The sequence below is a fragment of the Microcaecilia unicolor genome, chromosome 4, assembly GCF_901765095.1.
Source record: "Microcaecilia unicolor chromosome 4, aMicUni1.1, whole genome shotgun sequence".
NCBI classification, from domain to species: Eukaryota; Metazoa; Chordata; class Amphibia; order Gymnophiona; family Siphonopidae; genus Microcaecilia; species Microcaecilia unicolor.
This window is the reverse complement of record NC_044034.1, coordinates 139,316,136-139,330,645: the sequence shown is the minus strand read 5'-3', so window position 1 is coordinate 139,330,645 and position 14,510 is coordinate 139,316,136. Positions and strand designations below refer to the sequence as shown.

The following is a 14,510-nucleotide window of genomic DNA, read 5'->3' as shown; positions in this document are numbered from 1 at the left end:
CCAGATTCTCTGCCTCCATGTGCTGGTAGGGCAATATAACCTATGAACTTTTTTTAGCAGAATATGGAAAATAGTCAAATTGTCAACATTTCAAAGCCAACATGCCAGTTTCTACTGATGATCATCTGTTTTTAAGGATACCAATTACAGATTGGAGTAGCAGCCTACTGATTAAACCAGTAGGATGAAAACTGCCTCTGATACTCCTTATGACTTTGGCCAAGTCACTTCAACCTGGTCCACTGCCTTAGGTAAAAGTGTAAAGAGAAGCTCTCTGGAACAGGTAAATACCTGCTGTATCTAAATTTAAACTTGCCTGGAGCTTGGGTTTGCAAAGACTACATATACTTAGAAGCATGTATCACTTAAAATCTAGGAAATGACTTGTGGGTGCTTTAAGCACATTTGCTATGCAGTGAAGCCTGGAAGACTGACCATATTTGGCACCAAATACAGAACAGATGGCATTTACAGTATTACTTTATAGTTTTCTGACATAACCTAGAAGACATGAACCTCTGCCTTTCTAAAAAAGCTTCACTGTAAACTAATCACCACTGTTAAGTACAGTAAAATTATGCTTATAGTTGTATCACTCTCCTAGTTTTATTTCTAGTTCTGTATGGTAGAAAAAAAATTAAATTGTAACTTTGTGCAAGTAAAATTGGAAACCACTACTACTGTTGATGCTCAGAAATAAAAGTAAATGTGAATAGTTCCTGATTAAATGCTCAGTTCACTCATGAAATCATGCAGTTTCACATATCTTCAGCATACTGGAAATTATTGCAAAAATATCAGATCTACAACATTTTGGATACCATTCAAATTAGTTTATAACAATAAGTATGAACAAAATGAATAAAATGAGCTCTAAATAAATGACACAGGAGGCAATAAATTGACACGACAAGTAAATAAAAGGCTAAAGCACTTCATACCATTAAAACTGTTTTAATGTTGTTGCAATTCCACAATGCAACAATCATCAATGTTTGAAAAACCCAGAGTTCAAAAATCATTTTAATTGCTACTTCAGACCTGTGTTACAAAGTAATGGCATGAGACACAAACCTACTGGTCCTGTGTGTATTTAACTATACTACAACTATTTCTTATTTTATCATTTTATAAACTGAATTCTACTGTATGTAAGAAAAAATGTTAAAATATTAACCTCTGCTTCAATGAATAGTTTCCAGAATCTGCCAGAACTGGGGAACTGGGATACAAGACGATCATAGGTCTTCCGTGCTTTGTCTATAGGTTGATTCTAAAAATTGAAACCAATAATAAGCATTTACAGTAACATTAACTTCAAGTAAATGAAAATATTGGCATCTACAGGGAGAACCCCACAGTGTGACTAGCCCCATTGAGAATGAAATGTAATCCTATGTCACTAAACCTGTGCCTCTCGAATGAGAATGCTCCACGCATCAAGATCATATGGATTATCTTCTAATTTCTTTTCAGCTTTCTTCACTTTTTCTGGAACATACTCTGCAGCCTACAACAAAGAAAATAAATTAAAAAAAAAATCTAAGTACATAAGTTGAATCATGTGTTGGAAATACTTTACAATTCAAACAGCTTAATACAAATAATAAAATGGACAGTCTTCATACTGGCATGCAGTATTGGCCCTATACACTTATCAGAAAGCTACCAGAGGCTAAGCATATTCATAGTAAGCCTGTAACTACCTTACTCATTTTAGACTGCTTAAAGACACAGAACAGTAGAAATATTTTTCAGAGGAAAGTGAGGAATAAGAGCTCACACTGTCCAAATCTGAGCTCAAAATGACTTAAAATTCAGATACAGTAGTTAAGTCCCTACCCATAACGACTTACAATGTAAGCTGCACTTGAAGCAAGAGGATGAAGTGACTTGGCCAAGAAGCACAAGAGGGAGAAGCAGGAGTCGAACACTGATTCTCAGCCTACTATTCTAAACACTAGATGACTACTTCAACCTTCTCAGTGTCTACTGTTGTGCACCATTATGCAGAACACCTTGGTTTTCATTCCTAGGCCTGCCTTTTGCTCCCCAGACAAGAGGGAACTGGGGATGCCATAGAAGCAGCAGTGTCCATAGACCCTGAGGACAGACGTCACAGTCGCCACCCAATACTAACACCTAGTGACCAGAATTGGGACCCATGTTAGTTGGGTTCCAGAGGAAGCAGTGCCTTGTGATTCATGGCCAAGGACTGCTGCAATAACTAAGTAAGATTGGGTTGATGATGAGATATATAATAGGGGACAAGGTACGACAAGAGGAAACCACAAGTACTTTGAATGAAGATTCGTGGTGTTACAAACTCGAGAGACAAAGTCCAGAAGAGCTGGGGCAAAAGCGCCAAACCATGCGCCAATTAAAAAAAGAAAAAAAAGAAAAAAAACTAAACTAATTTAACATGCATGCTTTTACTACTTCTCCAATTTTACTTATAACCTTGTCAAAAATTAGACCCCCTCAGGAAATTTTCAAAGTTTCTGAAGCATATTAACAACATTCTAATGATAGCATTCAAAAACTCAATGCTACCTATTGTCTTCCTTTAAGCTACTTTTATCTATCATTTCTTATATACTGGCTTCAAGCTTGAAGGCTATTGAAGTGGTGCACATTCAAGTAGTGTAGGTAATGTTCTGTACCTAGAGGGCAGGCAACGAAAACTGACTAAGTCATATTGATGTGCTGTTTTAACACAAACTCCCTTGAGATCTACTGAACTGCAGGGTATGAATGCCATTATTTAATAAATCCGGGACTGAGGCTGAAAACATATCTTCATAGGGCCATCACCAAGCTTTATAACTAGCAAGCCTCGAGTAACAGACAGAGTTAAAGCGGTCCTTCCCCACGCTAATGCTCCATTCTCAGTCCCTTTACCTTGCCTGGCACAGACAACTTAACTGAAATGAAAATTTGAGCTCTGCCCCCTTGGTGAAAACCAGACCCCTTCCCAAAAACACAAACACCGCCTTCCTTTAGTCCCCCAAAACTCACCCTTTTATTTTTCAGTGTTTGAGTTCCGATGTGTCCAGAACAGCTCTCAGTTGCTCTTTTCCCACCAGAAAGCATATTCAAAATGGTTCTCATCTCTCACTGAATGTAAGAATTGCCATACTGGATTTGCCTAAAAATCATCTAGCCCAGTATCCTGTTTTTTTACAGTGGCCAATCCAAGTCAAAAGTATCTGGCAGGATGCCAAATATAATTTCCATGCTATTTACCACCCAGAGATATGCTAGTTTTGCTTTCTATAATGCTGTTAATTTCCGTAAGGAGAAACTATTTACCTGATAATGTTCTTTTCTTTAGTCGGCGAAATTGTTCTGCATAAATGGGTTGTTATCCCTTCCTACCAGAAGGTGAAGGTAGAGAAAAGACTGAATTCTACCAGTGCTGTGGTGCACCCTGGAAGATTCCAGTATGCATCTGCCAAAGCAGAAAGTCCCTTTGGAATGCACCCGTACTCCATCAACAACTGCAATGAGCAGCAAGTGAGCAAACCACCACAGAGTGGCACTTGCTACCTTGCAGACACCAAGGAAAAGCCAAATCCAGCTACAAATCAGAAAAATAAAAATTGTTCCAATTTGTTGGTTTTTTTGGTTTGTTTTTTTTTTAATGTCAAGCAACTGAGGGAACACAGCACACATCCAGTACCCTGGGCCAAGGTCTTCCAAAGACAGGACTAAGACAGTTTCGCTGACTAAAGAAAAGAAAATTACCAAGTAAGGAATAATTTCTCCTCTTAGCATCACCTCAACTGTTCTGCACGAATTAGATGTACCAAAGCAGATCTACTAAGTGGAGAAGAGCCCCCCCCCCCCCCCCCCCCCAATGAAAGCCCTGCCAAAGTCCGACAAGGTTCTGGTCAGCACGTCCAACCTGTAATGCTTGACAAATGAACAAAGGACAATGTTGACACTCTACAAATCTCCTTAGGGGAAACTGCCTGAGCCCTGGTAGAGTGGGCCTTCAGCCTCTGAGGAACCGGTCTATTTCTGCTGATGTAAGCAGAGTCAGTCACTGCCTTTATCCACCTTGCAATAGAGGCCTCCGAGGCCACAAAAAGGTGGTCATAGAGATGAAACTCATTCATCTCCCTTAGGTACCGGAGAAGAGTCCTCCGGACATTCAGCCTGTGGAGCCTCCAATCTGTGGCCACTTAACCACCCTCCACAATGGAAGACAAGCAAATCTCCCGATTCACATGGAGTGGAGAAACCACCTTCGGCAAAAAGGAGGAAACCATCCACAAGGATACAGAATTCTCCAAAAAGGAGAGAGCCTGGAGCTCCAAGACCCTCTGAGCTGAAAAAATGGTGACCAAAAACACCACCTTAAGGGCGAGGTCTTTGATAGAGGCTGAATGCAAGGGCCTGAAAGTCCATAAAGCACCAGATTGAGGTCCCATGATGGAAAGGAAGGCTGAAACAGAGGACGAATATGAGCCACCCCCTTCAAAAGCTGCACTACCTCTCTGTGCAAGGCCAGAGATACGCCATTCACATTTCCCTGGAAACGGGAAGGCACCACCACCTGAACCTTCAGACAGCTCAGGGCTAACCCTTGGTCCAGGCCCCGCTGCAAACCCCCCAAAATACGTAACCTGAGCCCTCCAGGGTGACAAAGCACACTCCCCACACAAGGATTCAAAAACATGCCAGGGACATCAAGGACTACCAGGAATAAGACAGTGTACAAACCACCACAGAAGAGTATCCCCGCTCTCCAAGTGCCCCCTTTCAATGGCCAAACCGTAAACAAGAAGGCATCCGGGTCCGCCATTGCTACCAATCCCCGAAAAAGACAATCCCGACCTCTTGGCAGAGGACATGTTCCTCCATAAGAAGATGCCTGAAGTCTGCATACCAAGATCTGTGAGGCCAATTGGGAGCCAGGAGCAAGACAAGATAAGGAAAAATGTACAATCCTGAGCAAAAGCCACCCACGGTCACAGAGGTAAGACAAAAGGGGCTTTGCCTCTGGCCATGACTGAACCAGGGCATCGATCCCTGGAAGGTTAGATCCCTCTGCCAACTGAAGTGATCTGCCTTCACGTTTACCCGAGTTGCTATCAAATTGAAGAGTGGGGGCTCCAGCGGTCCAGGTCTGATGCCCCAGCTCCCACTTCCACCAGATCTAGGAGAGAGTGGATGAGAAAATCTGCTTGCACACTGTCCTTGCCTGCAATGTGAACCACTGAAAGGGCCCAACAGATAAGTCTCTGTCTAGCGACAAACGTCTCCAGAGCCACTGCCTGACTCCAGGTACCTCCCTGCTTACTGAGGTATGCTACAGCTGTGGCACTGTCCGACATCACTCTGTCTTGCCCTTCAGCAGCGGCAAAAATTCCAGCAAGTCCAAGAACACTGCCCAGGTCTCCAGGCAGTTGATGATCCAAGCTGCCTCTTGGCTCGACCAAAGGCCCTCAGCCACACGTCCCAGGTAGTGAGCCCCCAACAGAGGAGACTTGCATCAGTGGTAACCCAAATCCACTGAGGGGAGTTCCAGAGGGACCCTTTTTAAAAGATGGGCTGTATTGTCCCAACAGTCCAGAAAGAGCCTCACCCTGGGCGTGAGAGGAAGAAGACAGTAAAAATCCTCACCAATCGAGCCGCCACCCAACCGCCTGCTGCAGAGGACGCATGTGGGCCCTTGTCCAAGGGACAACCTCCAGAGTCGTCACCATGAAGTACAGAAACTTAAGTAGTCCCAAACCATGGGCATCTGAAGCTTGCACAACTGCCACTTCTGCACCACTCTTCTGGTAGGAACACGGTCCCTGGACAAGGTCATTAAATGTTATCAGAAATAATTTACTTGGGGATAGCTGGAGCACCCACTAATGTTTCTCCACCACTTACCTATAAGGTAAGAATGATTTGCAATTGCAAGAATACAAAGGAATTAAATGCTTTATTTATTGGATTGCATTAACCTGCATTACCAGGTTTAAGAAAGAACAGACCATATATATATTTAGCTTCAAAAGGGTTTATTAAGTTACAATACGATTAATGCAATCATATAAATAAGGTTACAAGCGAGAGATAGTTCCTTTAAGAGATCTTTACAGATAATCTGTACTTAAGTAAAGTAGCCAGTTTAAAAGTTAAGGTTATAATTTAACTTACAGGAGAGTCTTTGTTACAGAGCTGAGTGATGAGCACATGGTCAGGAGCAGGGCTTCTGCAGAGATGGATCTGAGTTGCAGCTGAAGAGAGAATCTGCTTGTGTCTGGAACAGCTTCTATCTTTTATATCTTGCAAGCTTGCAGGAGGATATGATCACAGAGTCCCAGCACTTGCTTCCTGGTTTGCACTGGATAACTTGCAAGGCATTATGGTTATTGTAGTCTGTTCACATGATCACATTATAAGTCCTTCCTTTCTGCATATGTCCTGGCGACCATTTGTCTGATAACTGATGGGAGGGGCAGGTATACCTCTGATGACAGGCAAATGTTTTGTTTATGGTTTTCCTCCGAGTTCTTTGTTGTCAATGGGTTCTCCAGACTTTCTGTCTCTTGGGTCTTTGGTTTTCGGAGATGTCTGGATGAGCCTTCCGGTACCCACCTTAGTCATGCTTCTGTTAAACAGTCCTTCAATTGGGAGGAGAAGGAAGCTATATATCTCTCTTTTGTCTTTGTTAAGTGTTCCCAAAGGTTTCCCAGGAAAAGGGAGGGAGAGAGTTTGAAAACTCTTTGCAGGCAGTAACTTTTGTCTTTTAAATGTTCCCCAAAGGGAGGGGGAAGAGGGCTTTGGAACGAAAGCCAGTTCCTGCTGCATCTTCAAATATATATTTTTAAAGCTGTATTTTTGTATTGATATATTTGTATCTGATTCAGCACAATCTGCTCAATAATTCTGACACCATGTTACACTCCAACACCTAAGAGGACACCAAGTGACTCTTGGGGAGATTCACAACCCAGCTCACAGGCTCCAGAAAGAGAAATCACCTGAGCTGTAGCTTGAATGTACTCCACCTCCAAATAAGCCCAATTCAGCTAGTCGTTCAGGTACGCATCTCAGGTGCGAAGTCACCACCACCAGAACTGAAAATGCAGCCCCTGCAGACAGAAGTGAAAATAATTCCTGTGGAAATCACAATGGGGATATGCAGGTAGGCTTCCGTAAGATCCAGGGAAGTTAAAAACTTTCCTGGCTGAACCAAAGTGATGACAGAACGATGAGTCCCCATGCAAAAATTCTGAAGCCACAGGCAGACGTTCACCCTGAGGTCCAGAATGGGCTGGAAAGAGCCCCTTCTTTGTCTACAAAGGAGACAAAATACTAGCCCTGACCATGTCTGCTAGCAGCACAAACTCCACTGCTCCGAGAGCGAAAAGGTGCTAAAGAGTGAGTGACCGCTTGGTGCTTCAAAGCAGGGCCACAAGAGGCAGCCATGAAAACAGGAACTGGATAGGCAAACTCCAAGATGTATCCCCTCTCTATTACCTCCAGGGCCCACTTTTCTGGAACAGAGACGGCTTGCCTCCCACCGGGACCACCGAGGGGACCAGCATACCCTCATTGGGCGGGCCGGGCATCTGCCACTCCCCCAAAGGAGCCGGTGGCACTGGACTTGCAAGGACCAAGAAAGGATCCCTGCCTGAAGGGCTTGTCCGAGAACCCCCCCTCCTCAGGCAGGGAAGTGCCACATGGATTGAAAATGACACGCCCCTTTGGAACACTTAGAAGCCACGGCGCACTGCATATCCTTCTGATGAAGAATAGGGAGTCAGAGGATGCATCTCCTCCAATTTCCTTTACCAACTTCCCAAGGTCCTTGCCGAATAGCGGGCGCCTCCTAAAGGGCAAGTTGCTCAAAATCTTCATGGAGGCCACATCTACCTCTTAGTGGTGGAGTCACAGCCTGCGGCGCCCCACCAGCGAAGTGGCCACTGAATGGGAAGTGAGGCAGACCAGATCATAAGGAATGTCCACCAAGAAAGCAGCACCAGTCTCCAAGCGAGCCACCTTAGGTAACTCTGGGAGCTACTGCAACCACCGCAGCACAGCCCGCAGATAGCCACCTAGACAATGGACGTCCCTACCGAAAAAGCAAAGCTGCTGCACCACCTTATCATCATGGTACTTCTAGAGGGCAGTACCCCCCTGAATCAGGACTGCGGCCACCTTCGTGATTGCTACCACCAGGGTGTCCACTTTAGGGAACAACCAATACTTGCCACCTTCTCCAGAGTAAAGACATAAACGTGGTCCAACACTCTGGTGCCTCAAAGAGGGTCATTCGGAACTTCACATTCCACCATTATCACGCGGACAAGAGCCTGTGCAAGGGAATGTGGCCTGGACAGGTACTCCATCATGGTCCTGAGGTGGGGTGGTTCCCCCCACCCATCTTGCCTGATCACCCTGTTTGGGTGGATTATTCACAGGCTCTTCCTGCAGTTCCCAGGGTTTCTAAAAATGCGTACTTGGAGAAGTTGGCCTGGCTAGCCTTATAAGAGCTGAAGTGTGATTTGAACTCAGGTCTCTTGGTTTACAGACCACTGAACTAACCACTATTACCAAGTGGCCTTCTCTTGTGAAGTTTTTAATATTTTTATATTGTAAATCATTCTGACTTTTTGTTAAGAATGGCGGTATATCAAGTCTTTTAAACTATTAAACTACTGCCAGGGAAGTATTTGCAAAATATTTCTCATAAAGCAAGAAGTGCTGTACTACATAACTTTAGCAAACCCTAATGTAAAGGGAACCTAGTAAACATATATTCCTTTTACAAGACAGTAAAGTCTGGTGACAAAATTTTGGAAGGAATAGAGACCATGAAGTAAGAAGCTCACGGTACAGAGGTTATATGGGGGGGGGGGGGGGTTAGAAGGGGAGTAAATGTTGTAAAAATTGATGATACAATTAAGATGTACATAAATGCATATGATGTGTCACTATGATTTCCTAATGTTTGCCTTTCATAAAACTGTTTCAAATGTTTGATCATCAATAAAAAAACGTTTAAATATAAACTATTAAACTACTACTCAGACCCTTCAGTGGCTAATGCTGATGGCACACGATGCTTAGCCTTCAGAGCCAGCAGCTGAGCAGGGGTAGTGGGTTATTTTTGTAGTGTGTAAATGTGTATCATTTCAGTCTGTCTGAACATTTTACATGTGCTGCCCTTCCCCTCTTCAGCTAAAATGGATTCAGTGCTCACACACACTGTACCCCTACAGGACAAAAGTTAGAATCATGTCTTCTCCCTCAATTCACCGAGACAGATAAAGAGATGAAGGAGAAACCTGTGAAAACAAAATGGCTGCAGTTCCCGCCAGAGACATCGGACTTCATGTCCCACCTCGGGAGAGGGGAGAATCAGAGCTGGACCCAATCGTGCCGCTTCCCCACACCCAGGCTGTTTCTGAAGTCGGAAACAGCCCATCACACTTTGAGCACACTGATGGGGTATCCCTAGCCCCCAGGCTCACTCAAAACAACATTGGTCAACTGGGCCTCGCAACGGCGAGGACATAACTGAGATTGACCTAAACAGAAAAAACTAACAGAGTGCAGCCGGGAACAGAATAAAAATGGGCCTAGTGGGGTGGAGTTGCATCCTAAATCCAAGCACTGGTGGTACCGGAACAGATGGTCGCAGCAGCCCTTCCAGAATCCCTGGAAGAATGGCTCGGAGGCACTCGTCCAGAGTGTCTGTCGAGCAAGACAGTGGGGCCAGTACCGGTGACGAACTCAGAATCTGCCTGGGGCGAGGAGGCGGGTACCGGGCTGTCCGGAGAAGGGCGCACCGACTCCTCATGTCTCCTCGGGGCTGGGTCCAAAAGAGGTTGGTCCCGGGGGGGGGCTTGTACCGCAGGAGCCCTCGAGGCAGGTGGAGACCCACTCAATGGCTCACTGATACCAGCGTGGGAGGGTCTGTGGACAGCCATCACCTGCGCTCCTGACGTCGATGCAGACGATGACCTCGGTACCGCTGGCAACGTCGAAGTACTGGACGGGGCTCCAAACAAAAGGTTCCACTGAGCCAATCTCGCCGCCTGGGTCCTCTTCTTCAGCTGAAGACACCAAGAACAGGCTTCGGGGGGATGACCAGCCCCCAGACACTGAAGACACGAAACGTGCCTATCAGTGAGCGAGATCGTCCGGCTGCACCGCGTGCACTTCTTGAAGTCGCTGGTAGGCTTCGAGGACATGGGTGGAAAAATCGCGCCGGCAAAATCAAAATTCGTAATGATGCCGAAAAAAGGCACCAAAACTGGGAAAAAACCCGTAAGGGCGGCCAAAATGGCCGCACACGACGACGAAAGGAAACTTACTTGGAACAAAACTAAAGAAAATACAGGAAAGTCGAACTTTTTTTTTTTAAACAAAAAGACGAGCGAACTCGCTCAGAAAACACTCCGAAGAGCAGTGAAAAGCGGTGAAAAACACTGCAAGGGCTCTCCTGAGGTGCAGAACAACCGAAAAACAGCCGTCCTGAGCCGTGGAAAAAAAAAGAGACTGAGGAGCACGCTCGCATAACGGGCAGGAAGACAGTCGCGCATGCGCGATGCATGCATGTGCTCGTGAGGGCTAGCAAACTTTGTTGCTAGGAAGATCTCCGATCCTGGGGCTGCCGACGGACACCACCCATCAGTGAGAACAAGCCTGCTTGCCCTAGGAGAATATGCAAATACGCTTCCTTGAGGTCCAGAGACGTGAGAAACTCCCCTGGCTGAACCGCTGGAATGACGGAGTGCAGGGTTTCCATGCATAAGAGTCGCACTCTTAAGGCCTCATTGACTCTGCGTAAGTCGATGATCGGTCTGAAAGATACGCCTTTCTGAGGCACCACCAAATAAATGGAGTAGCGGCTGCAGCTGCATTCAGCGTGAGGAACCGGAACCACCGCTCCGAGCTTCAGTAGTGACTGCAAGGTCTCCTCGACCGCTGCCCGTTTGATGGCAGTGCCGCATTGGGACTCTAAAAAAGGCGTCTCCAACCGGAGAAGCAAATTCCAACCGGTAACCTTCTCTGATAAGGTCCAGGACCCATTGATCATAAGTAATCTTGGTCCACTCCTCGAGAAAGAGGGAAAGGCGACCCCCTACTGCGGGAACCAAAGAGTGGACTGGCATCCCATCATTGTGGAGGACGCCCCTGAACTCCTGGGCGTTGACCGGACGTCGCAGACCGCCTCTCTAGACGAAAGGAGTTCCTCTGCTGTAAGCGGGAATGCTGTGAAAACCCCACCGAACGCCCAGGGCAGTATCTTTGAGCCTCTCAAAAACGTGGTCTGGAAGAGGGGGGGGGAAGGAAGGGCTCTTGGAAGAAGGTCTTGGCCTATCCTCAGGCAGCCGCTGGGAATTAGATTCCCCTAGGTACTTGACGATCTTCTCCAATTCCTCCCCAAATAAAAGGAGGCCCCGAAAAGGTAACCTCACCAGACTTTGTTTAGAGGCCATATCAGCCGCCCAATGACAAAGCCAAAGAAGGCGGCGAGCAGAAACAGCTGAAGACATCTGTTACCAGATCATAAATGGCATCAGCCAAAAAAGGCCAGGGCAGACTCCACATGTGTGACGACCTCAGAGAGAGAACCCGCTCCATCCGCGGGCTGTTCGACTGCCTGCTGTAGCCAGGAAAGGTAAGCCCGTGCTGCACAGGAACTGCAAATAACTGCCCTAAAGGAGAGGGCCGAGATTTCCAAGGACCGCTTCAAGGCGGAATCCAGCCACCGGTACTGCATATCCTTCAATGCGACTCCTCCCTCCACAGGGACTGTAGTTTTCTTAGTCACCGCAGTGACCAACGCGTCCACCTTAGGCATCCCAAAGAGGGACAAGTGGGATTCACCCACAGGGTAAAGGTGACACATAGCCCTAGCCACTATCAAGGGGCCATCAGGTTCAGACCATTGAGCTGAAATAAGCTCTTGGATGGAGTCATGCACCGGAAAAGCCCGAGAAGGCTTTCTAGTACTGGCCATCTTAGAGTTAATAGAAGAGGCTGTGGCCACGTCAGGATCGTCAATACTGAGGACCTGAAAGGCATCAGAAATGAGAGATGGCAGCTTGTCGTGGTGGAAAATCCGTACCGTTTTAGGGTTATCCAACCCCTGTGGCAAACAGCTACCCTCCTCTGGATTATCAGTCCGTGAGGGCCTGCCAGACCCATCAGAATCCCCAAAACCAGACAACGGGGGAGAAAGGGGTGACGGAGAAGCACCCTCAGACGCTGTGGTCACTTGTCTGCATTTAGTCTCAGCCAAGAGCGCGGGGGAAGAAATAAAGAAAAGGACAAAGAGATGATTCAAACGCCTGAAATCATTAGACATCCGCAAATTGCGGAGGATAACCCTCCGAACATCCAAAACAAAAATCGCAGCACCGCAAACTCAGCAGGATAATCCTCCTTCTGAAAGGAAGGAATGAACAGAGTACTGATAGAACTGAAAAATGAGCTTGCAGAGCTATTGTTAGAAATATGTAATTTATCCTTAAAATCGAGTGTGGTACCGGAAGACTGGAGGGTGGCCAATGTAATGCCGATTTTTTAAAAAGGTTCCAGAGGAGATCCAGGAAATTATAGACCGGTGAGTCTGACGTCGTTGCTGGGCAAAACGGCAGAGACTATTATTAAGAACAAAATTACAGAGTATATTCAAAAGCATGCTTTAATGAGACAAAGTCAACATGGATTTAGTGAAGGGAAATCTTGCCTCACCAATCTACTACATTTCTTTGAAAAGGTGAACAAATGTGGATAAAGGGGAGCTGAGCTGGTTGATATTGTGTATCTGGATTTTTCAGAAGGCGTTTGACAAAGTAACTCATGAAAGACTCCAGAGGAAATTGGAGAGTCATGGGATAGGAGGTAGTGTTCTATGGTAGATTAAAAACTGGTTAAAAGATAGAAAACAGAGAGAAGGGTTAAATGGTCAGAATACTCAATGGAGAAGGGTAGTTAGTGGTGTTCTCCCGGGCTCTGTGCTGGGACCGCTGCTTTTTAACATATTTATAAATGACCTAGAGATGGGAGTAACTAGTGAGGTAATTAAATTTGCTGATGACACAAAGTTAAAGTCGTTAAATCGTGGGAGGATTGTGAAAAATTACAAGAAGACCTTACGAGACTGGGAGACTGGGCGTCTAAATGGCAGATGACGTTTAAGGTGAGCAAGCGCAAAGTGATGCATGTGGGAAAGAGGAAACCAAATTATAGCTACGTCATGCAAGGTTCCACGTTAGGAGTTACGGATCAAGAAAGGGATCTAGGTGTCGTTGTTGATGATACGTTGAAACCTTCTGCTCAGTGTGCTGAAGCGGCTAAGAAAGCAAATAGAATGTTAGGTATTATAAGGAAAGGAATGGAAAAAAAAATGAGGATGTTATAATGCCTTTGTATCGCTCCATGGTGCGACCGCACCTCGAATGTGCGTTCAATTCTGGTCACCGTATCTCAAAAAGATATAGTGGAATTAGAAAAGGTGCAGAGAAGGGCGACGAAAATGATAAAGGGGATGGGACGATTTCCCTATGAGGAAAGGCTAAAGCGGCTAGGGCTCTTCAGCTTGGAGAAAAGGCGGCTGAGGGGAGATATGATAGAGGTCTATAAAATAATGAGTGGAGTTGAACGGGTAGATGTGAAGCGTCTGTTCACACTTCCCAAAAATACTAGGACTAGGGGGCATGTGATGAAGCTACAATGTAGTAAATTTAAAACAAATCGAAGAAAAATTTCTTCACTCAATGTGTAATTAAACTCTGGAATTCGTTGCCAGAGAATGTGGTAAAGGCGGTTAGCTTAGCAGAGTATAAAAAAAGGTTTGGACAGCTTCCTAAAGGAAAAGTCCATAGACTGTTATTAAATGGACTTGGGGGAAAATCCACTATTTCTGGGATAAGCAGCATAAAATGTTTTGTACTTTTTGGGATCTTGCCAGGTATTTGTGATCTGGATTGGCCACTGTTGGAAACAGGATGCTGGGCTTGATGGACCTTTGGTCTTTCCCAGTATGGCAATACTTATGTACTTATGAGGTTGATTACGATGAAAAGCCGAAGCACTTTAGGGAGCAACGAAGGAACCATACACACAGTCACGCCAGATTTCCGAAAACTGCAGGAAAGGGTCTTGGCAAAACAAAGTCTGAATGTCCGACACCCAGAGTGCTGAAGAAATGGCAACCAAAAACATGTGGCAAATGAGATTGAGATTCCAGGACGGACAACGCCGCCAAAGCAAGGGACAATGGTGTAACACTCCCTTCAAGAAACACACATTGGGGTGAGATGCCAGAGAACAGCCTAACACCCGCCCCTATAATCCGGCCAAAGCAACCACCTGCGCTCAAAGCGAATTATAGGCCAAACCCTTCTGCAATCCGTCCTGCAAAAAAGCTAACATCTGAGGCATAAAAAGCCTTCAAGGATGACCAGGCATGGGCTGAACACCATGCCTCAAAAGTCCTCTATACCCGCGCATACTCGTTAGAAGTGGAATGCGTACAAGCCTGC

The 14,510-nt window shown here is 45.7% G+C and overlaps 1 protein-coding gene across 1 annotated transcript in view; it reads right to left on the bottom strand.

The window, feature by feature from the left end:
• The window catches only part of CSTF3 (cleavage stimulation factor subunit 3), a 208,140-nt gene that overhangs the window by 147,675 nt on the left and 45,955 nt on the right, over positions 1-14,510 (bottom strand). The window contains exons 2-3 of the mRNA XM_030200638.1: positions 1,409-1,510; positions 1,178-1,273 (exon numbers count right to left, since the gene is read on the bottom strand). Of these exons, the coding sequence (XP_030056498.1) occupies positions 1,178-1,273; positions 1,409-1,510 (198 nt within the window). The remainder of the gene's footprint in view (positions 1-1,177; positions 1,274-1,408; positions 1,511-14,510) is intronic.